A 23,788-nucleotide genomic window follows, 5' to 3' on the forward strand; every position below is an offset into this window, starting at 1 on the left:
TTATTTTTATTTAAAAAATATTAAAGCAATAATATTTGATTTTACATATTCAAGAAAACTGTTTAATTCAAATTCTATAATGATTTATATTATTATATAAAGTTTTGTTAATTAATTAAAATTCAAGTTTTGGCTCCGTGGGTATAGACGTACCTCAATTTTGACAAAAACTCTAAGAGACCCGACATTCAAATCTTTCAATCCGAACGTGCTGAAATTAAAAAAAATAAATAATAAATTACGCTTATTTACCACACGAATAATAATAAAAAAAAAATCACCTTATTATCTGTTTAAATAGAGATTCTCGGCTCTGGTCTCTGTTTATATTATTAATTATATATTTATTTATTTATTTATTGGGATTTTGTTGGTTTTATTATTATTCGACCTCGTTTTATGTATGTCGACGGCTAATATGGTTTGCATTATTGGCCTAAAATAATAGTTTATGTTTTAAAAATAATTTGTCAATTTTTAGCTTCACTAGTAGGTCAATGCTAATGTGTCCCACATTCCACTTTCATACATTTTAGATAATAAATATTTATAATAAAAATATTTTTAAATAATAATATCACCCGCTTTAATAAATATATAATTTTTTAATTCCGCTCTACATTTAATAAATAAATAAATAAATTATTGAATTCACATCTATTTCCTTATGATAAAGAACACGTCTAATCGTAACACTTACTAATTTAAAAAAAGTCATCCAACGTAAAAATGCTCAAAGTAAAACACGCCTAATCATGAATTTCTATGATTGGACCACTGAAAAAGAAGGTGCACATTGTTGGTATAGATAGTAACTTTTGATTATTTTAAGCTTTTTTTTTTAAGCTATTTTATTTTTAAGATTGCTCTAATTTGGATGTGATATCAGTTCATTCATGCAACCCTTATTTAGTCGAGTGTCACAAAATATATCGGTTCTTTTTTAAAATGAAGAATAGGGTTAGCATTACGTTTCAAATGACTATTAAAAGTTGTAGATCTATTTTTACGAAAGAATTTAGGCATTTTTACAAATGAAAGTCTATTGAATTTTATTCATTTTTAACGTTAATTTAAGAATAACTCAACTAGTTAATACATAGTTTAAAATAAAAATTGCACCATTTATTTAAAAATTTTAAAGTTTTAGTATAAAATTGGTAAATTCACAAAATTATTATATAAAATAGAGATGTTCGACTACACTTAAGTAAATTCGGTCCGGTTTACAAGTTGACATTTTTTTACCAAATAACTCAACTCAACCCGATTTTTGAAAAGATTAAGAATAATTAATGTTCGAAATTAGTATATATAGTGACTTATAAATATTTAATATTTAAATTTTACGTGATTTTAATGAATTTTTTTTAAATAATTAAGAAAATTGATAAATTAATCTAACCAAACCAAAATCAGTAGTCAGTTTTATTTTTTCCCGCCATAATTAACTATAAATTTGAATGGAAATCTCCTTTTCCCTCTTTCGGAGCCTCTGCCGGAGCTGTCGTAAGAGGGGAAGTACGAAGGGTTTTTTGTACGGATGCCGTCAACCTCCGCAGTCCGATCGATCCAATGCGGCTCAACGACAGCCAAGTACGAACACTGGATGGAACCTTGAATCTTAACGACAAAGATAGCGCGTGAAATTGTTGATCTCCTTCTTCTGATGGAGTTCTGCAACTTAATTCTAATGCTCATTCTGCTTGCAAGGAAGGCGAGTTTCATCTGTACAAATCGTTGTTGCAATGCAATCTAAGACGATTGGCCTCCCTTATACCGCCATTTCTACTTCAATTGTTGCGATTTTGGAAGGGATTGAGTTTGTAATACGAGTATGGGCGACCTAATTCATTGTGGAATCAAATTATCTTCGATCTATTTAGCCTCAATTTTGCTCGAGTATAATCTATGGCCACTGCTATGTGGCGAAATCTCGGTCTAATGGCAGGTATGATTTGAACTTATTTCGAAAAATTTGAAGTTTAAATCGTGAAGTGAGAGTTATAAACTAGTGTAATTTGTCTGTAAAGCTTATTTATGCATCTCTGAGTTCGTGCTGATTCAGTATGTAGTTTGAATTGAGTGATTGGCGATTAGGCAAAGGAATGGTGGGTTAAAGATTGAATTAGATCAATGTTTCTAATGCCCCACCCTTGGTTTCAGCTTTCTATCAATCTTTAAAGTTAATTAGCCGACACCACGACACGCCACACCCCACCCTTGTTCATCAGCATGTGGGAATTGCCAATTGGTTGATTGGTTGGTTGTTTGTTTGTCTAGATTTTATCTAATTTTATTGAATGAAGAAATTCGTAGAGAACTGTCAAAATTTCAAACAGGTACGGTGAAATTGACTGTTTATTAACTTTTCCAACTGTAGTTTCCACTTCCTGTACAAGTTCTTTATGATTTTTTTTTGGGAAAACTAGAAGCTCTTGCTTGAATTCTGCAAGTTTTTACTGTTTGTTTTGTGATTAAATATTCCCATTTCTACTTGCATGAACTGTAGAAAACTGGAGAGGCCCAAATGTGAACGAACTGCCAAATCTTTCCTAAATAGGTATAAATGCAAGGACTCAAACATGGTGGGTTTACCGAAAAACTATTGGGGTAAGTCCATTTTGGACTCAAGTGGTTGGCACATGTTGAGGCAAGCCTTATCTCTTTGCCAGTGGGCTCACAATCAATACGACGATAAGAAGTGGTTCCTAACACCGTCATTGTCAGCGACCATGTGAGCTTCAGGAAATTGGATCCTTCAAGTAACTCACGTGAAGGATATTTAGTGATTCACTTAATTAACCTCACAGTCTCCCTGTTTATTTCGAGTTAGGCGAATCCATCGTACGTAAGTATATTTTGAGATCATTTATCTATATCTTGTTCTTTTTTGTTCTTGTTTTTCTTTAATTATTGATTATTTATCTGCTTCAAGTAAAATGATGACCTTGAGATTTCAGCCCCTTTTTTGTTTTCTGGTTGGTAGGGCTAAGTGGGTTTCTGATATCTTACTGAAAAAGTTGTAATCTTGCTAGAATCCTCGATAGATTTCAGATTATGTATAGATTTCGTGTTGATATTTCCTGGTTTCGGTAAATGGTATTCTTGTATGACGATTGTTGGGAAGAGTCATAAGTTTGTCTCAGATCTACTATAATTCTTGAAGCTGCTCCGATCATACTTCAAGAGTTCTTGTGCATTTTTCCCCTGTCTCTCTTTCTATCAGCTTGTGATTGTAAATTGTGCTCGTGATTGGTTTTAAGCTGTTGAGACGGCGTTGGCACCGTGTCCTAATTTGAGAGTGGTCAACTTGATCATCTGGGGTAGTTATGGCCCCCTTTTCCGTTGCCAGACGGTTTACTGCTTATTTCTCTACTGGAATCTTGTAGTTCATATTTTAAATTGGCTTCTTCTTCTGTGGTGTTTCTGATTTGTGATATGATTTGAGTAATTTTTGATCGGTTGTTATGAATTTGGTTGACAGCAATTGGGGGGACCATGGAATCATTGTGGTTCTTCACATAGATTCAGATTTCTGAGATGTTGAGAAGGCTTTAACCTTTCTGTCACTGAAGTGGATGCTGGAAGCTCTGATTCCCCAAATATGGGTTGCAACAAGACCATAGTATGGTTTCGGAGAGACCTCAGGATTGAGGACAACCCTGCTTTAACTGCTGCTGCTAGAGATGGTTTTGTATATCCTGTGTACATATGGTGTCCTAAAGAGGAGGTACAATTCTATCCTGGACGGGTATCAAGGTGGTGGCTGAAGCAATCACTTGCCCATTTAAAACAGTCATTGAAATCCCTTGGTTCGGACCTCGTGCTAATGAAAACTCAGAGTACTATTTTCTCTCTTCTGGAGTGTATCAATGCTATTGGGGCAACAAAAGTAGCATTTAACTGTCTCTACGGTACGTATGTTCCTTTCTAGTTTCCTTCTCTTGCTTGAGATTTGATGCTCTTTTCAATTAGGAATATGCTAATGCACTTACTGATTAAAGTATGTGTATCATTGCCCTTGGGAATTCTGTGTGGTGGAATTGTCATTACATTGTGATGGCATGTCCTGCTCAATGTTCTTTGCAGCTGACTGAGTTGTAGTTTCGTAGTGGATCATCATGCTACTTTGGAATTTCCTGTGCACCTTACTTTGTGTTGGTGAACAAAATATTTGTTTTTTCTACGACAAAAAAGAAACAACTCCTGTAAATTTCTAGTGGCAAACCTTACCAAACTTGGTGTGGATAGATAACTTCATTACTACCCAGTTGGAAGGCTGGGGGATAAAATGTAGGAGAAGAGATTTCTCAAAATATCCATATCACTAACAATTAGTTTGTCATAAAGTCAGCAGTTGGCTTCGCAGCAACACACAATATAAATCACCGTCAGTTCAAGGTAGATATTGTATAAAATACACAAATCATGATACTTAATCATTTTCACTTAACTGGTGGAGAGGAACCTTCGTAAGAACATAATTATCTCATTTTATATCCTCCATGACAAGAGTGTTAGGAATCACGACCCTCCACAATGGTATGATATTGTCCACTTTGAGCATAAGCTCTCATGGTTTTGGTTTTGCTTTTGGCTTCCCCAAAAGGGCTCATACCAGTGAAGATGTATTTCTTACTTATAAATTCATGACCATTCCTTTAATTAGCCGACGTGGGACTCCCTCCCAACCATCCTCAACAAAGAGGTGATTTCATTCTCAAGCAACCACATTTTTAGGACCTAGTAAAATAAGGAGTTTTAGCTTCTGCTTGATGTAAGGCCGAATAATAGTTTTAAAGCAATTCTTCCTGCCTCTGTGGTTGGGAAAGTGCCTGTGTCAAACTACAGAGATACCAAGATCATTCTACTAATGGTTATCTTTTCATCTCAGATCCCATTTCACTTGTCCGAGACCACAATATTAAAGAAAAACTAGTTGAACTTGGAATTTCTGTACAGAGCTACAATGCAGATCTTTTATATGAGCCATGGGACGTATATGATGAAAATGGGAATGCTTTTACGACTTTCAAGGACTATTGGGGTAAATGTCTTCTTTTGCAGAAGGAATTTATTTCAACTCTCCCTCCATGGAAACTACAACATGCTGCAGGTACATTTCTGACAGTATATATGTAATTTCCGAATCATTCATCCTTGAAGATACGTTCTTTGATGCTTCTAGGATTGATATTTGTGATACTTTTGGAAGATAGATAGAAAGAATGAGAAGCTAGGTTGCTATTCTAACAAAATTTTGGAATTAACAGAATAGTACTGAAATACTTGTATAGATATGCATGCAACTGCAAAGGAGCTTGTTGTGAAACTTTTAGAACTGTGTAGAGTATTGTCTTAAGAGCTTCTCTCCTGTTTTAATCTTGACAGGATCAGTGGGAAGTTGTTCCATTGAGGAACTAGGTCTTGAAAATGAATCAGAGAAATCTAGCAATGCATTACTAGCAAGAGCTTGGTCGCCAGGGTGGAGCAACGCTGATAATGCTCTGGCTGAATTTGTTGAAAATCATCTGCTAGAATATGCGAAAAATAGGCAACAGCTTGGCGGTAGCTCGACATCTCTACTGTCCCCATACCTACATTTTGGGGAAGTAAGTGTCTGGAAGGTTTTCCAAAAAGTGAGAATGAAACAGATATTGTGGGCAAGAGAGGAAAACGCTGTAGGGGAACAAAGCACAAATCTGTTTCTCAGAGCTATAGGGCTCAGAGAGTATTCCCGTTATATATGTTTCAACTTTCCATTCACCCATGAGAGATCATTGCTGAGCAGCCTGAAGTTCTTCCCTTGGCATGCTAGCCAGAATAACTTTAAAGCTTGGAGGCAGGGTCGAACTGGCTACCCATTGGTTGATGCTGGAATGAGAGAGCTTTGGGCAACTGGATGGATACACAACAGAATAAGAGTGATTGTTTCTAGCTTTGCAGTTAAGGTTTTGCTTCTTCCTTGGAAATGGGGAATGAAGTATTTCTGGGACACTCTTTTAGATGCAGATTTGGAAAGTGATATCCTTGGTTGGCAATATATTTCTGGGAGTTTGCCAGACGGCCATGAACTTGAGAGATTGGACGACCCACAGGTATGTTTAGTTTCTTTAAACTTAAAAGCACTCAAATGTCTTCAAGATTAAATTTCTAATTGTCAGCTATGCCACAATTGAACTGCACTTAATTTTGGAAGCATGTGGTAGATACTTAATAAAGAACAGTAGGGTAGGAATCACGACTCTCCAGTGTAGCTTTGCTTTGGGCTTCTCCAAAAGGCCTCATACCAATGGAGATGTATTTCTTATTTATAAACCCATGATCATTCCCTATATTAGCCAACGTTGGATTCCCTCCCAACAATTCTCCCCTCCAAACAAAGTACACTACACAGCCTTCCCCGAGGCTTATGGAGCCCTCGAATAGTCTCCTCTTAATCGAGGCTCGACTCCTTCTCTGGAGTCCTCAAACAAAGTACACCCTTTGTTTGACACTTGAGTCACTTTTGACTACACCTTTGAGGCTCACAACTTATTTGTTCGACATTTGAGGATTCTATGGACATGACTAAATTAAGGGCATGACTCTGATATCATGATAGAAATCACGACTCTCCACAATAGTATGATATTGTCCACTTTGAGCATAAACTCTCATGACTTTGCTTTGAGCTAACCGAAAAGGCCTCATACGAATGGAGATGTATTCTTTACTTATAAATCCATGATCATTCCCTAAACTAGCCAATGTAGGACTTCCTCCCAACAATCCTCGACAAATAGAACATGAGATATGCTTGAAATACTTCCTGATATACATTTATCTGACATTTAACAACATCTAAAATAACATATCTGATGCCTTATACCGATAATTAGTTCAGTTTTTTATTCATAATTGAAGTAATAAGAAGATTATTGGCTGGCCAATTACAGTATCTTTATTTATATATTTTTTTTAAAATCTGTTATGATGCCTTGTTGTACCTAAAATTATCAGTTAAACGTTATAGTCTCTACTTATCTCATCATGCTAACTCGACATTCTTGAATTTAGATTCAAGGCTCGAAATACGATCCAGATGGAGAATATATTAGGCATTGGCTGCCTGAGCTAGCACGAATGCCGACCGAGTGGATTCATCATCCTTGGGATGCACCTCAGACTGTCCTGAAAGTTTCAGGAGTTGAGTTAGGCTTAAACTATCCTACACCGATAGTTGACTTAGACTTTGCTGCTAATCGATTGAGAGAAGCCATAATCAAAATGCGGGAGATTGAAGCAGCTGCTGGGGCAAACTCAAATGGTACAAATGAAGTTGTTATGGATAATGCAGATAGGATTCAATCCTTAGGTACTACAAATGTTGTAGCAGAGCCAAAAACCTGTGCTACTTATTCTTCTAATGATCAGAAGGTACCCATGATTCAAACTTCAAAGGTTGATAATCCATTGAGTAGGAAACGGTCTAAGCCTATGGAAGAGAAAGGAGAATTTCAATATAATATTCGCAACGACGTACAAAGTGAAGCTGGGACGTCGAAACCAGACGAAGATTTATGCTCTACTGCTGAATCTTCATCATCTAAGAAGCCATCCACCAGCAGAACTTCCTTTTCTGTTCCACAGTTTTGTTCCTCATCAAAAGGGCTGCCAGAATCATCTGAAGGAACTGATAGATGAGAATTCAATTAATGATAGTGAGTTTCTACATTACCTCAGTAGTTTTACAGAGCTAATGCTTGAATGCTTATCACAATGCGGTTTTAAATTGTGACGGCTCAAACCCACCGCCAGCAGATATTGTCCTCTTTGAGTTTTCCCTTTCGAGCTTCCCCTCAAGGTTTTTAAAACGTTTGTAACAGCCCAAACTTACTATTAGCAGATATTGTTTTCTTTGGGTTTTCCGTCGAGATTTTTAAAATACGTTTGCTAGGGAGAGGTTTTTACACCCTTATAAAGAATATGTTTCGTTCTCCTCTTCAATCAACGTGGGATCTCACATAAATCTTCTTGGATTATATCTTATGCTCACATTCTGGATCTTGAAACTTGATTTTACTCTTGGATTTCATCTTTTCTGACTTGTTTGACTCCATATTTTCTATGAAACTCACGCAGGAACTTCGGAATGATAATGGTTTCACATCTGGGCAATGGATCTACCTCAACGATTGTTGGCTTGTGCGTGCCGATGTTTGGTACACTTTTTGATCTCTAAGGTACTGAGTTTAGATGCCTCCTCCTTTCTGTACATATAAACATACTCATAAAACATAAAACTGTGCACAACTTTATTCGCAAATTTGTCCAAATATGTGCAGTTTCCCGTTGTAATTCCTTCAAGTCCTCTTGAGTATCTTGACCATGGCATGGTATTGAAGTATGTATCATTCAAATTTATGTGGTTACTCTTAGGATCTGATTTTAGTCACCGTAGCTGAGAAATACGATATATTTTCTTCGTTCGATAACTATTTGGTCTTTGATCTTTGATCTTTGAGAATCAAGTTTTTAAGCACTATTTACATCTATTGATTTATTTGTTTTGTTATGTACTTTCTCGAACTATTTTCAAAATTCAAACCGAGTTTTGAAAACTTATATTTGTTTTTGGAATTCGACTTAGAACAAAAATGTGAAAAAGCGAGTATAATTTTTAAAAACCAAATGGTTATCAAATTCAACAAAACTTCAAACATAGATGAATGATAAATTCATTGGTGACAAGTGTGTTTATAAGCTACAAAGATTAAATCTTAACATCATAAGACATTTAATTTTGAAGGGAACTTTCTTGGGATTAAATTATTGTTATATTAATATATTTAAACGCGATAGAACATGCCTCTAGAATTCTACTCGATGTATCCAGTAATAACTTTTATCTGTTTAACATAACTTAACTGACATAAAATATGTATTCTCGATCAAAAGGTCAAAGGTTGAACTAAAAATATAGATATTTTTATGGTCCATAAAAACTTAATATAGTCGAATATTTTTTGGAATAAAAAAGCGATTAAAAAGGGTAAATTTGAGAATTAGATTAAAATATTCAATCTTATGTCCTGCTTTTAGAAAAATATAGATATTTATTTTATGGTTTATAGCTAGCTTCGATTCCATCTATCAAATAAGCGCCCATGGCCTAATGGATAAGGCGTCTGACTTCTAATCAGGCGATTGTGGGTTCGAGTCCCACTGGGCGTGCATTTTTTAATCTTTTCTTTTATTGAATTATATTTATATTTTTCTTTTTAATTATATACTAAATAAAAAAGGATATTTATATATTAAATAATAGAAAATAAAAAATATTTGTAAATGATCAGACAGGGGAAGTTCCAATCCCATCGTCATCCACTTCGTTCTCCCCCGTCAGCTCCTCCAGAGATTTGCCTTTGGATTCCGGCACTAACAGAGTAAACAAAGCTCCCAAGAAATTAATGCATCCCAACACAATCAAAGCATTCTTAACGCCGATCCCCGTCGGGTACCCCGGCTCCGTCAACGCCGGATCCTTACTCTGCGCCGCATACAAAAACCCAAACGCCCCCACTATCGCCCCTGCCTTCCCCGCCGCCGCCGATATCCCATGGCAAGTCGACCTCAACCTCGCCGGAAATATCTCCGCCGGCACTATAAACGTCGTTGAATTCGGCCCAAAATTCGCAAAGAAAAACGTCAGCGAATACATCACCACAAACCCAATTCTGTGCGGCTTCTCCTTCCAATGATTGTACGGAAAAGCCAGAGCAAACATGAAAATCGTCATCATTATGAACCCCATCAATTGGATCACGAATCTCCCTATGTAATCGATGAACACCACCGTGAACCAGTACCCGGGAACCGTCCCGCACAGGGCAATTAGTGTCTGTGCGCGTGCGATTTTGAAACATTCTTCTAATTCGCTCATTGTTGCCGCCGGTGGAAGCCATTCGATGGCGGTGAAAATGTCTTTTTGGAAGAGGTTTTGGCTGTAAAAAGCTATGTCTAATAGAAACCATGTGGTGGTTGTCCCCAATAAATGGAGCCCATGGCGTTTCGCGAATTTCTTCGAGAATAAACCGAAACGGTTTGGATTTTGATTTGATTCGGTTGTGGGTTTTTGTTCTTCTGCTTCGAGGTGGACTTGCAGCACTTTTGACATGTCGGCGGCGGCTTGTTTTGCGTTTTGGGCCACCAGAGCGGTGTATCTCGCCGTCTCTGGCATTTTCATCCGCCAGTAGTATGTTATTCCGGCCGGAATTGCGCCGAACATTAGGACGATTCGCCACACGTAATCCGCCTCCGGGATTGTGGGGCGGGAGGGATTTTCGCTGTAGGGTGGTGCAGGGAAGCGGTTGTTGAAGGCGGCGGAGACTACCAAAGCAACGATTCCTCCGGCTAAAATTCCGAACCCCTGCATTGCGAAGACGGCGGCGATGAATGCGCCGCGGGTTTTTTTGTTGGCGTATTCCGACATTATAGTGGCGGAGAGAGGGTAGTCGCCGCCGATTCCGAAGCCGAGCCAGAAACGGAAGAAACAGAGAGTGGAAATAACGGCTTTTGGGGAGTTGCTGAAGGAGAGGCCAGAGGCGATGGAACAGAGGACCATGAGAATGAGGGTAATGCCGTAGACCCTTTTCCGGCCAAGTTTATCGCCGAGCCAGCCGAAGAAGAGTTGGCCGGCGAGCGTGCCGCAGAGGGCAACGCCGTTGACGGCGGCGGCGACGTTGGGGGGAAGAGATCCGGGTCGGGGGGAGTTTTGAATATGGTAATAGATTCGGCCGAGGAGTTTGGTGACGATGGAGATGCAGAAGAGGTCGTAGGCGTCGGTGAAGAAACCCATTCCGGCGATGATGATTGCCGTGAAATGGTACCATTGGGTTTTTGCAAGATCGAGTGCGCTTAGCACTCCCAGTTGTTCGCTCATCTTAAGCTTTTGGCTATGGAAGATCTCCGATCAATCTTCTTCCTTCTCCTCCTCTCCGGTCAACTGAAATTTAAAATTTAAATTTTGAAAATTTGAAAAAATAAATTTCAAATTTAAAATTTTATATGGTTCCATTTATAATCAATGAATACTATCTCTATCTCTATTTGTGTAAGGCCTTTTGGGGAAGTTAAACGTTCAAAGCAAAGCCGTGTTCAACTAACGTATAGAATAGAGTTTAGAGATGAATGACTTACCCGAAATTTAAAAAAAAGTAAACTATATAGAGTTTGAATTGAATTTCTCTTACGATTTACTGTTTTTATCGATTCGAACATATATATAGTGAATAAGACATCTGTTATGTTAGTTAAGATATTAAGTTTCCAATCGAAAACAAGAACGTTTGAATTCTCACTCTCGTGTATGATCAAACTAAGAAGAAGAAAAAAGTAGTGAGCACGGTAGAATTTGACTCGAGTTTCTTTTATGATTTTACTGTTCCAGTAAAATACAACTATTTAGAGTGGATAAGACATCTGTTACACTATTTCTCGTCGTTATTGAACGTAAAAGCTAATTATAATACCCGAAAGAAAGTAAACGAAATACTAACAAATTACATATTACCCATAATTTTCAATTTCAAAAATATATTTAAAAAAAAAAAAAAAAGATCTGTAGAGAGAGAAAGAGAACCTGAAATTTCTGGAAAAATGACACAATGGTGGAGAACAAAGGATGAAGAAGATGAAGATAAAACGGCTATTTTTATAAGTGAAGCTGTCCAAATTCCAGAAATGCCCCTGAGGGCATCTATTGGAATATACCAATCAAAAGTCTATTTTGGTCTCTTTCTATCCCTATTTCTTAATTTTAAATTAGAGGTTCAATATTAGCATTTTGTATAAATACAAATATAAATAATTTAATTATTAATTTAAATAACTTGTACAATCATATTTTGTCCATATATATATCGATGTATTGTGGAATTGAAGTCTCGATGTTGATATGCTGCTGATATCACGTCAACCAATGTATTCATAATAGAAAACAATACAATTATTCACCCGACGTATCTTTTAATTGTTGTAATTATTATATTATATAAAATATAGAATTATAAAGGTTAGTCTTCAAATTGACTAAGTTTATTATTTTTTTTTTCCATACAATCAAACAAAAAACAAAAAACAAATCAACGAGACAACAAAAACAACAAGAAGTTCATATTTACACACGACACTTGTTCGGTGTTGCTTGAGTGAAATGTCCTTCTACTTCTATATTCAACAAAAACAAAACAACAAAAGAGAATAGCTTGTATTTTCTTTCGTGACGTGATAGGAAGATCACGACAGTGAGATTGTGAGCGAGAAATACTGACAATTCTTGATTAGAGATTGAAGGTCGGGGAGAGGAGGACGAGTGAGCGAACTTGAAGGAAAATCAAGAGGGATTAATAGAGACACGAGAGAGAGAAGACAAGCGGAGAGAGGGAGAGTATTCGAGAGCGAGCTAAGGGAAAACGAGTACAATCGAACGTTAATTGACCTTGACTTGATCAATCATAAATTTTCAATGGAATTAAGATGACGAGAATGAATGATTTAATGGTATATTGTAAAACAACATTTTAGATAATATATATCGATATATATCTTCTTAATTTTGAACGTTCAAGCAACCTAAAAGTTGACTTCAAAAAGTCAAGGTAGTCTTAAAAAAAAAAATATATATATATTTTCTTATTTAACTATGTTTCCTAGGTTGTTTGTGGGTAAGACATCCAATATCACAGCGGTAACAGTCCAAGCCCACAACTAATAGATATTGCTATTTTAGTATGTTACGTATTGTCGTCAGTCTCACGATTTTAAAATACATATGTTAGGGAGAGGTTTCACACTCTTATGAGAAATGTTTCGTTCCTCTCTCCAATAACCCAATGAAGAATGATTCATCAACGTATTTGTTTCAAATGGCCGCATGAAAACGAGAGCCTATCTACCTTAAATGGACCGCTTACTTACTGATACGCCTCTCTTATTCCAATGATATTGTCCAAAGCGTCAATGTTAGATGGGTTCGTAGCAGGATTTTCTCAGAATTATGGCATATTATAGGCCCTAGATGGGACTCAACTTTCAATACTTCACGATAAGATGAAAAGTTAAGGCAATTTTATTATTTTAGAAGAAAAAAGAATATATATATATATATATATATATATATATATATATATTGAAAAGGCTTTGGGCCAGCATGACTCTGGGCTGATTAGCCCAATTCATTCAACTGGGCTGAGCTAAGGCCCAAGACCAATAAATTAAGTGGAAATGGTAATGAAAGCTAGAAAAAAAAATATTCCTAAAAATATAACTCCACAGTTTTTATTTTATTTTATTTTAATTTTAACGAAAATTAACGTGACAGATGATGTGTAAAAATTGAAATACATACATCAAATCATTTATAACATCATACACGTGACTTGATATAGTAGCTGTCGTGTCTAAATTAACTACGTAAATGATTTTAACGGCATCTTTACAAATAAAATAAATTAAAATGATCCGTTATCCATATAATTGGTACCCGACAATATTTTTCTTTTATTTAAATAATATATATATATATATATTAATAACAAAAAAAAAAAAAAAAAAAAAAAGCCCAGAAAAACTATACAAGATCTTGGAAACTCAATTAATAAATGAGCGTAATATTGAAAATGTTGATGAGGGAGGTGTTTGTTTCTAATGAATGAACCAAAATTTATGATGTTGTTCTGGTAAAAATTGACTATGGCCGGAGATTCTCCGACGACTCTAGAAGTTCTTCCAAATAATCAGGCCCAAGATCTTCCAAAACAACCACATTATTCACAATCTTACCACTCCCATCTCTTTCTTTGCTCTTTCTCCTTGTGAATTTCTTCCTCATCGAGTGTTTTCTCTTCAGCGCCACCACCGGAGATCCACCGTCGCCGCCGTTTTCACTGGAGTTTATCATCTCCATCTCCTTCAGCGATTCCTGAACTCTTTCCACCGGAAAATTAAGAACGGCGGCGGAACCCCTCATTGAAAAAGCAGCTTGATCATAGGCTAAAGCAGCCGCCTCGGCGCTGTCGAATGTTCCGAGCCAAACCCGAGCCCCATTTCGGGTCGAGTCCCGTATTTCCGCCGCGAATTTTCCCCATGGCCGCCGGCGGACTCCTCTGTAGGATTTTCGCTTGTGGGGTTCTTCTTCTCCGAGGGAATCGACCTCCTCGTCTTTGATCGGAGCCTGCCGGAGGGAAATCTCCGGTGGGTACCCGGCAGCCTCGGAGATTAAGCTGTGAAGGAGCATTTCGCCGGAATCATTCTCGTTGAAGGGCAGAGAGTCGTCGTTGATTTGGAAGCCTTCCCATTGCAGCGATTCGAAGGAGCCGAAGGAAGATTCCGGCGAGAAATCGGCGTTTTGGGAGTGAAAGAACGAAGAATTCATTGAAATTTTGGAAGAAATGATGAAGGGGAATTGTGATTCATGAAAGGAGGCGGCTACTCCTCTGTTTCTTTCGGACAGGGAGATGGCTCCATTGCTTTAAATAAATACCAAATGCCTTACTAATTGGAAACAAAAAGAAAAAAAAAAAAATCTCTAAAATATATAATTACGGGAGAGATCTCACCATCCACCTCTTTTGGTCAACCTCTTTAGGTCCAACAATCTCATTGGGACACACTGCATCCACCTTCCTTGAAGGCCCAGTGTCCTTGTTGGGACATCGAGTATCCACCCCTGATTCATCCTCTTTGGGGATGCAGTGTTCTCATTGGGACATGGGGCATCCACCCCCTTAAGATCCACTCTCTTTGGGAGCTAACGTCCTCGTTGGGACATTGCTTGGTGTCTGGTTTTGTCCGTCTTGGCACCACTGCATAGATATACTAGAGAGAGATTTTCACACTCAGAATGCTTTATTACTCTCAGATGAATGTGGGATCTGACACTACTATTTTGATCTATAGGATTGGAAACAACTAAACCTTTAAACTTTCTTCAAATTTAAGATGTGATGGGTCATCCTCGAGATGTCAAATGGCTCTACGAAAGACCCATCAACCTGTTATCTCGACATTCCTTCAAGTCATTGAACGCATTTCGATTTTAATTTCGAACGCTATTTTCAAAATTTATGTCAAATATCATTTACTTTTAATATTAATGAAAAAATGGGATTTCTTGGGAGATACACCAAGAAACAAAGCATAGAAGGGTAATTGGAAAACGTGGTCAATAGGGAGGTTTGAAAAGAAATTAAGGGGTAGTGGCCAAGTCAAAGTGGAAGAAAGGAAAATGATGACGTCATCTGATGACTTTTTGTTTTCCTTCTTAGATTCGTTGTACACGTGTAATTGGTTGGCGATGACGTGGCGTTTTGTGTTCAGTTCATGTAGACCAATAGTTGTTTGGATGGGGAAATTCTTTTTAAGTGACGGTTGAGAGGGAGCATGTGATCCTCAACTGAAACACACATTCCAAACTTTCTAGAACCCCCTCCCCCCTCTCTATCACGTTATAAATCGAGTTCTCGAGATAAGAGTTCGATCCCCATATATCACATAGATGGATCTGCACGGGTTTATTGAAAAAAAGGGTATTATGAGTATACATCGAGCTTAAACTAAATCATAACTAATTTGGTGTGGTTCGATCTGGTTGACCTAGACGATAAGATCAAGTTTAGAGTGTGCTCTAGGCCCCACTGGGTCTAGTCAGCCTCGACCAACCTATGTGTTGGGGTTCACTTAGGCTAGTCTCATGATTAGGGACATGTAACCCCTCAAGTCCATTGCTAATAGATATTGTCTACTTTGGTTTATGATGTATTGTTATCAGCCTCACGGTTTTAAAACGCATTTATTAGGGAGAGATTCTCATACCCTTACAAGAAATTCTTTGTTCTCCTCTCCAACTGATGTGAGATCTGACAATCCACCCCCATTGGGCCTAATGTCCTCACTGGCACACTGCTCGATGTCTGCCTTTGATACCATTTGTAACAGCCCAAACCCACCACTAACAGATATTGTCTACTTTGACCCATTACGCATCTCATCAGCCTCATAGTTTTGAAACACATCTATTAAGGAGAGGTTTTCACACCTTAATAAAGAATGATTTGTTCACCTCTCTCTTACAATCCATGAGGTTGACAATGATACGTAACGGGTCAAAGCGGACAATATCTGTTAGCGATAGTGATGGGCTTGGGCTGTTATAAATGGTATCAGAGCCAGACACTAAGCAATGTGCTAGACGCTGGGCCTCTAAGGGGGATAAATTGTGAAATCCCACGTCGGTTGGAGAGGGAAACAAAACATTTCTTATAAGAGTGTGGAAACCTCAAAGGCGAAACCGAACCTTTCTTAACTAATTAATTGAGTGTATACTGAATCAACGAGATTATACGATTAGGAGAACCGCATATATTAGCATACTTTCTTGCTTTCATTGTAATAAGGAAAATTTGAAATAATTGTAGAGAGAGAGATGATTTACCAATTGCAATATTCCTCACGTCTCTTATCCTACTTTATGTGTAGCAAAAAATTGGTGGTTTCATGTAAAATGAGTACACAAATAATCAAGAATTGCTGCCTAGATATCCATTATTGATACCTAAAAGCATAACCCAAATAAAAACATTAACCCTTCAAAGTGTTCATACCAAAAAACAAAACAAACCCTCTTCTAGAACCCTAATTTCTCTTCAAAATCATTCTTCTTTCTAATCACATTTGAAAATTCCTCAAATGGGTAGACTTTGATTATCCAAATACAGCCCCCCTCAAGAACTTTCTGTCTTTTTATCTTTTAACTCGCATGCCCTCTAAGAAGAAAGCGAGAGGTCGAAAACGACCATTCAAATCTATAAACAGTGGAAGAACATCTCTCAGATGGATATAAGATGCTTCTCGTTCTAGTCTCTTTTACAAATCTTAGATTTACTAACAAGAGTGTTTTAATACTTTCTCCACTACTTTGAATTCGATACGAGAATCTGTTTTCCTATTTTAACGAGTAGTTCTACGTCAAGAATTTTTTTTTAAAAAAAATCCCGACCTCCAAAAGAAATAAGCTGAGGATCGTTGGTATATATATATATATATATTTTTTTTGTAAGTATTTGTCGTAAAAAAATAAAATATTTACCCAATGATATTTAAAATTATCAATAATTTAAAGGTTGGTAGCCATCTAATCATAATTAGAGTATTTATAATTAGTCATCAAAATTGTTAGAGATTAGTCTATTCTTAATTTTTTTTTTTGAGGGTTATTTCAATGATTAAATATTGTATATCTATGTTTAAATAAGAAAATAAAAGTAGACTACGTGGATTGCCAACGTGGCAATGAGTTGAAATTTTTAGGGTTTCAAAGTAGTCTTGAAAATGGGATTGGAATTGTTTTGAGGAAACTTCTTTTAACATGTCAGCATTTCTTGCTTCATTTTCCCTTGGGAGGAGACAAAATCACAAAACTATATGTTTCTCTCTCCTCTTTGGTGCCACGTCATATCTTTATGTGTGAGAAAATGACACCCAATACTAAGGTAATTAAAATATATATCTCATTTGGATCCTCGAATGCGTTCATATTAAGATGTCTGATATTGAGCTCGTTACGTATAACTTTGTTCTCCTTTCCAATTAATGTAAGATCTCACAATCTATTCTCTTTGAAGGCTTGATGTCTGGCTTTGATACTATTTGTAAGGGCTCAAAGCCACCGCTAGCCGATATCATATCTATAAAAAATAAAAAAATAATAATTACAAGAGTAAAATTCGACTTTCCTTTTTACTCTTCTATTAATTACTTAATTAATGAAAAAGGAAATTGTGGGGGTAATTTCTTGATTTGAATAATCAAATATGGTGTTTTGTTTTTGTGGTGGGTGGAAAAGCCAAAAATTAAAAGGAAAAAAACTATATATTATAAAAAATATATATATAATTTCTTGAATCACATGTGACATAATATTTATTTATTTATTCAAATATTGTTTTAGTGAATAAAATAAATATAGCCACCAACCTAATAAATACATGTAATGAAAATTCTCATCTTGACCAGTCAACTTTTTATTTTTTACTTTTGAATTTATTGGATAATAATTTAATGTTCATAAGTTTCCAAAATTTTAAATTTTTGTTCTTTAAAATTAAATACCAAATTGTATATATTTTTTTAAAAATATAGTGTAGAGACAAGCAAGTTCATCAAATTGGGAAAATTAAGGATGAAATTATTGGTTTTTTTTTTTGTCTGACTTTTTATTGTTAGGCAAGTGATGATGTATATTGATACAAAGTAGATGGGCAGATTCAGTTTATTTGCACTATGCTTTTCTCTTGCTTTTTCCAACGTCTTCAACCTACCTAACTTAAACGCTTCGGATACTATTAAATAACTGATCCGTGTGTGTCTTAAAATCTTCACGTTTCGATAAACCTCTTTCTGTGCTTTTAAGTTCACACTTGTTAAACGACTTATGAGATCGAGATTTAGATTCACAATCTCAAATTAACATCCTACAAACCCTAATGATTTTTCTAGTATCGTCACGTATTACCGTTAGTCTCACAGTCATAAAACGTGTCCACTAGAGAAAAGTTTTCATACCCTTGTAAAGAATACTTCGTTTCTTTCTCTAACCAATGTGGGATCTCACAATCCACCCTTCTTGGAGGCCCATCGTTCTCGTTGGCACACCGCCCGATATCTGACTTGGATACCATTTGTAACAGTCCTACCGCTAGTAGATATTGTTCACTTTGGCTTGCTACATATCGCTGTCAATCTCACAGTTTTAAAATGCGTCTACTAAAGTGAGGTTTCCACACCCTTATAAGAAATGTTTCGTTCTCTTCTCCATCCAATGTAGGATCTCACAATCCCCTATATAACAATACTGAATGTGGAACTGTGTTTAGGGTTTTATTAGCGTTTCTTTAGTTGAATGTCTGTAATTTGATAGTCGTGTTCTTCACTCGTTCGTATTCAATTTCATTGTTCTATCACTTAGAGCGTTGGATCGTCGGTGATGGAATGATTTTACTAGCAATAGTTGATTTGTGACTTCGTTTTGACTATTGGTAGGGTTGAAAAAATGACTTCTTTCAAAATGAGATTGACCCAAAATTTTTGACATAAGGTTGGCACCCAAAATGGATAATATAATTTAATTTCTTATAAAAGAATTACGATTGGGTTAGTCTAATTCCACTTAATCAAATTAAAGTTTTAATTTTTATTATAATTTTCAAATTATTAAAAAAAATGGTATATAAAAATTAATTTTTTATGATGTTCCAAATGAGTGTAATTACGGTTCTGGCCAATTAAAAAGTCAAAATTGAATTTTGACACCTGATGACTCTGACATTTTTTTGCATCTCCTACGACATAATCACAGTACTTACTCTTCACTTCTTAAGAGTGAAGACTATCCTTACATACCAGTACGAGTTATTCTACCATGTTTTGTCTTTACTCACATATATCACAGGAAAATTTTCAAGAGATTATTCAACGTATAATTGCTCCAAGTAAAACACGTTCAACTATGAAGTTTCTATAATTAAGCTACTGAAAAAGAAGGTGACTTTCAATTGTTTGAAGATTTTGTTAGTCATCCTATCAAGATCAGTGTCATTCGACTGTGGTCTCGATTCATTCGTATACCTCTTATTTACAAGGTATTTAAATTGAAATTTACTCGTAAATACTTTTTGTAGGTGCCAATTCCGAAGCCCCGAGTGGTTTTAAAATGCCCCTCATGGACCCACATCCCTCCATCACACAAATAACCTAATTAAATGAACCAAATATAAATTAATCAAAGTTATTAACCCATAAAAAAGAATTAGTAAAAGGAAAGTGATGTGGAATATATACTATGATATGACTCCTAAATCTTAGCTAGATTTTGTTTTTTATTTTCTTTGTCTTCAAATAATAAGGTACATGAATCTCATTATTCAACTTTATAGAATTAAATTAACTGATATATATATATACAATGACTTGGATGCATTTTTTTATAAATATATATTAAAAAAATCGAACTAATTCTTCATACCTCGCTGCTGGTATAATAATTCAGGTATGAGAGATGTAACCTAAGTTCACTGTTAGGAGATATTATTGTCAGAATCTATAACCTAATATGAGATCTCACATCGGTTGGAAAAGGGAACGAAACATTCTTTACAAGGGTGTAAAAATCTCTCCCTAACAGACGCGTTTTAAAAACCTGGAGAGGAAGCCGGAAAGGAAAAACCCAATGAGAGTAATATATGCTAGTGGTGGGCTTACAAGAGACGTGTATCAATAACAAAAATTAATGAAACATCGTAACTCTAGATTATCATCCACCTAAAATTAGTAACCATCCAAGAATAAATGAAATGATGGTGTTTTTTTCACATTTTCGTTAAATTTCATATAACATGATCGAGATGTTTTTGTTCATATCAGCCGCTAATGTGGAGTCCAAACAAAAACGAACTAAAAATGAAAAATAAAAACAACAAGACATGGAAAGAAAGAACGCATGCATGGAGATTTTGTTGATCGGAGGTTCAAGAATTTACAGAAGTCCATTACTAAGAAAAGTGGTGATGTGGTCTTGCTTGTGAGCGGAAGGAAGCTTCTAAACCACTATTTCGAGCTAGAGAGTGAGCGATCGCTCAACATCGAACACTACCGAAAATAATTAGGTTATTAATTTAGATGCAGTGTTTTCTAGGGCAATGATTGGATTATTAATTCCACGTGTTGAATTAGTGGAGTGGAGAAAAATGAAATAAATAAATAATAATACAAAGAATGTGATAAATGCTATTTTAGTAATGTAGCATGTTTTTTAAAAGGGACAAGTGGGTCAAGTGCATCACATAGTGCGACCAAATTAAATAAATAAATAAACCATTTATTTATTCCCTTTTCTATGTTTCAGGTTCAATTAATTTATACTGTGGACTTTAATTACTATTCTTTTTCTTTTCAAATGTTTAAACTCTATTTTAAATATTTTTTTTTAATATTTTCTATTATAATTTTAGTTTAATTTTTTTTTCTTTTTTAGCTAAATTTTTCATTCAATTTTTATATCAAATATAAATTAATTATAATTGGAAGTAAATTAATGCTACGGGTAAAGTGTATAAAAATCTAAATCCACTATTACTAAATATTGTCTGTTTTGACCTGTTATCATTGTCAGCCTCACAATTTAAAACCTAGTAAGATGTTTCCACACACTTATAAAAAAAAATGTTTCGTTTCTCTCTGTATCTCATGGAGTGTTTATGTAATAAATTTTAGGAAAAAAAACATTATTACTTGAATTAAAATTCGTATTTCATATCTTTTGGTCACGATATAATGTCTTTATTATATTATATTATTCGAATAGATCTATTTTTTAATAGAATTAATCTTATAATATAATATTTCAATTATGAAATTTAAATTGGCGTAAATATATATATATATATATATATATATATATATATATATATATATATATTGCCATTGATTTTGACACAATTGCCCATAATGGGCCGACAAGATTGTCCACAATGACCCAAACCCTAAAAAATCAAAACAAATTTATTTAGATTTTGAAAAAGGGGAAAATAATTAATATTGACATGTGCTAAGGACGAGAAAATTTGAAGATTTTTTAATTTTTACACACATATATATAAGATTTTTTAAATGCAAAAATTGAGCGGTAAAACGGTAGCGTTCTTAGTGAATATAGCATGATCGAGCCCAAATTACAGCAGCTTCAGATGAAAAGAGATTAGGGATATTAAGAAAAGGGATTTATCGAGAATCTAAAATATGATAAAAAAAATTGTCGGCTTCAATGTAACTCAATGGATTAAGTTATCATCATTAATAATCTAGACCAAGATATTAGAATTTCTAAAAGGGTCGTTCCAACCTCGTGAAACTTCAATTGGTAGAAGCTGCAATTTCCCTATTTCGATTATGAGTTTTTTTTTTACATAACATTCTCAATCGCTTAAAATATGACAAAATTTCTGTACACTATTTAAACGTATAAGTGTGATTGATTCGAAAGATCGACTACTTATAATTGAGGGTCAACCTGAATCTAATAGCCCAAGCCCACAACTAGTAGTCCTCTTTGGCCTGTTATGTATCACCATCAACCTCACGGTTTTAAAACGCGTCTACTAGGGAGAGGTTTCCACACCCTTATAAGGAATGCTTCATTTCACTCTTGAATCGATGTAAGATCTCACTCCGAACAATATTAGTCAATACATCTCAATCTCTTCTAGGAGACTATGAATTTCAATTTCAATTTCCAAGTAATAATATACACTTTTAACAGAAGCTCAATTCAACTTTAAGAATCAACTTGAGTATAATTCAACTAGTTAAGATATATACTCTCAACGAGTATCATAGGAGAGATTTGAATCTCTGACCTCAACAGATACAAACAAAATATTAAAAATCGAGTACATCTTGCACCTCGAGAATACTAATTAATTGCATAACATAATTTCGATCCTTAAAAATCCACCCATATTGAAATTATGAGATGAATTTTATTACAAAATGCACAAAAGAAGAACAAAAATAGTTAATCAAGGTTAAAACATCCATATAACATAGACCAAGAATTGGGGAAATTACAACACAATTATTGATTCACAAATGCCCCAATCAATTAGGTTACCATATTTCATTCCATATGTGAAATTCACTTCTTCCTTTTCTCCTCATACTCAAGAAGCTCCTCGAGCACCTTATCGTCCAGACATTCCAATTCAATCACATGGCGTCCTCCCGAGCCTTGGCGCCTCGACGCCGGAGCAGACAAAGAAGAACCAGAAGAGCTTCCACCAAGAGAAGGATACTCATCAGGGAAATTCAGGACAGCCAAATGGCCACGCATGACATAGGCAGCTCGATCATAGGCTCGAGCGGCCTCCTCCGCCGTGTTGAAAGTTCCAAGCCAAACCCTAGCTCCATGCCTCGAAGAGTCACGAATCTCCGCCGCAAATTTCCCCCATGGTCGACGCCGAACGCCACGGTAACGTACCTCGCCACCCTGATCAGTACCGGATCTCGGTTCCTCGTCCATTTTGCATGGTCCAATTGGGAAGTAACCCTTTTTATACACGAGACGTTACAACAAAAAGCAGCCAAAAGGAAATCTAAACAAAAACAAAAGAATAATAGAAATTAACACGTGGGTGTTAGAAGGTTCTTCAAGTGTAAAGAGATCATGGGCTGTCTCCAATGTATCTGGGATTGGTCAAGAAAAAAAAGACATAAATTTGAGGTTTAATTTTGAGTTGGGTTATTTAATTTGGGAATGCTTTGAAAGCCAAACGATTTGCTGCTTCTTCTCTCTATCTTTTTCACTTAGATTCTGTTTTGAATGGAAGTTTAGATTCTTTGTCATAAATTATAGGGCTAGAGGGACCAGAAACATGGCATCTTCATTCGATTAATTGAAGGGGTTTTGTTTTTGTTTTTGTTTTCTTGTTCTTTTTTAAGGAGCTAGATTCGGTTCTGTCTTCTTTTCTTTTTTTGTTTCTTTAATTTAAGAATATCAAAAGGGGATGAAATTCAATGGAAATAAGGAAAATGGTGAGAGACATCAAACGTTTGACTAGGGTTTGGAACAAAATTCAAACGTTTGGACCGTGTCCAATTCTTGAACTATGTTTGATTGTCGTTTTGTTCATTATTGTTCATGTACTTCCTCTGCTTCAAGGAGACGAAAATCAAAATCGTGTTTGAATTGGGT

At 35.6% G+C, this 23,788-nt stretch overlaps 2 protein-coding genes, 1 non-coding gene and 2 pseudogenes across 9 annotated transcripts; 2 read left to right on the forward strand and 3 right to left on the reverse strand.

Annotated features, from left to right (window-relative positions):
- Positions 1-2,689: 2,689 nt before the first annotated feature.
- CRY2 (cryptochrome 2) lies at positions 2,690-8,417 on the forward strand. 6 transcript variants are annotated; one of them, XM_087128852.1, is made up of 6 exons: positions 2,690-2,851; positions 3,488-3,917; positions 4,898-5,119; positions 5,395-6,101; positions 7,063-7,706; positions 8,128-8,417. In XM_087128852.1, the coding sequence occupies exons 2-5, from the start codon at positions 3,608-3,610 to the stop codon at positions 7,687-7,689; spliced, it is 1,866 nt and encodes a 621-aa protein (XP_086984978.1). In that variant the 5' UTR covers positions 2,690-2,851; positions 3,488-3,607; the 3' UTR covers positions 7,690-7,706; positions 8,128-8,417. The 6 variants fall into 6 exon arrangements, 5 of the variants coding, with proteins under 5 accessions (XP_086984978.1, XP_086984981.1, XP_086984980.1 ...); XM_087128855.1 differs by having other exon boundaries at positions 2,694-2,847; XM_087128854.1 differs by lacking the exon at positions 2,690-2,851 and adding an exon at positions 2,878-2,981.
- Positions 8,418-9,146: 729 nt separating this feature from the next.
- TRNAR-UCU (transfer RNA arginine (anticodon UCU)) lies at positions 9,147-9,219 on the forward strand. Its single transcript has one exon. It is a non-coding gene; the product is annotated as a tRNA-Arg (tRNA).
- Positions 9,220-9,278: 59 nt separating this feature from the next.
- Positions 9,279-11,667, reverse strand: LOC111806708 (low affinity inorganic phosphate transporter 1 pseudogene; annotated as a pseudogene). Its single transcript, XR_015423093.1, has 2 exons — positions 11,627-11,667; positions 9,279-10,990 (listed from the first exon to the last, which is right to left on the reverse strand). The product of XR_015423093.1 is annotated as a low affinity inorganic phosphate transporter 1 pseudogene (transcript).
- A 1,880-nt stretch (positions 11,668-13,547) lies between these two features.
- LOC111806709 (ethylene-response factor C3 pseudogene) lies at positions 13,548-15,042 on the reverse strand (annotated as a pseudogene).
- A 7,461-nt stretch (positions 15,043-22,503) lies between these two features.
- Positions 22,504-23,116, reverse strand: LOC111806344 (ethylene-responsive transcription factor ERF095-like). Its single transcript, XM_023691607.2, has one exon. The coding sequence runs from the start codon at positions 23,114-23,116 to the stop codon at positions 22,733-22,735; it is 384 nt and encodes a 127-aa protein (XP_023547375.1). The 3' UTR covers positions 22,504-22,732.
- Between the last annotated feature and the right edge of the window lie 672 nt (positions 23,117-23,788).

Source organism: Cucurbita pepo, chromosome 12, assembly GCF_057944985.1.
Source record: "Cucurbita pepo subsp. pepo isolate OVF chromosome 12, ASM5794498v1, whole genome shotgun sequence".
NCBI lineage: Eukaryota > Viridiplantae > Streptophyta > Magnoliopsida > Cucurbitales > Cucurbitaceae > Cucurbita > Cucurbita pepo.

Bases quoted from the DNA above. Each gene is read 5' to 3' on its own strand.
- LOC111806344 (XM_023691607.2), bottom strand. From the start codon at position 23,116: ATGGACGAGGAACCGAGATCCGGTACTGATCAGGGTGGCGAGGTACGT.
- CRY2 (XM_087128852.1), top strand. From the start codon at position 3,608: ATGGGTTGCAACAAGACCATAGTATGGTTTCGGAGAGACCTCAGGATT. The intron at 5,120-5,394 runs GTACATTTCTGA...TAATCTTGACAG, and splicing joins GAAACTACAACATGCTGCAG to GATCAGTGGGAAGTTGTTCC. The intron at 6,102-7,062 runs GTATGTTTAGTT...TCTTGAATTTAG, and splicing joins AGAGATTGGACGACCCACAG to ATTCAAGGCTCGAAATACGA.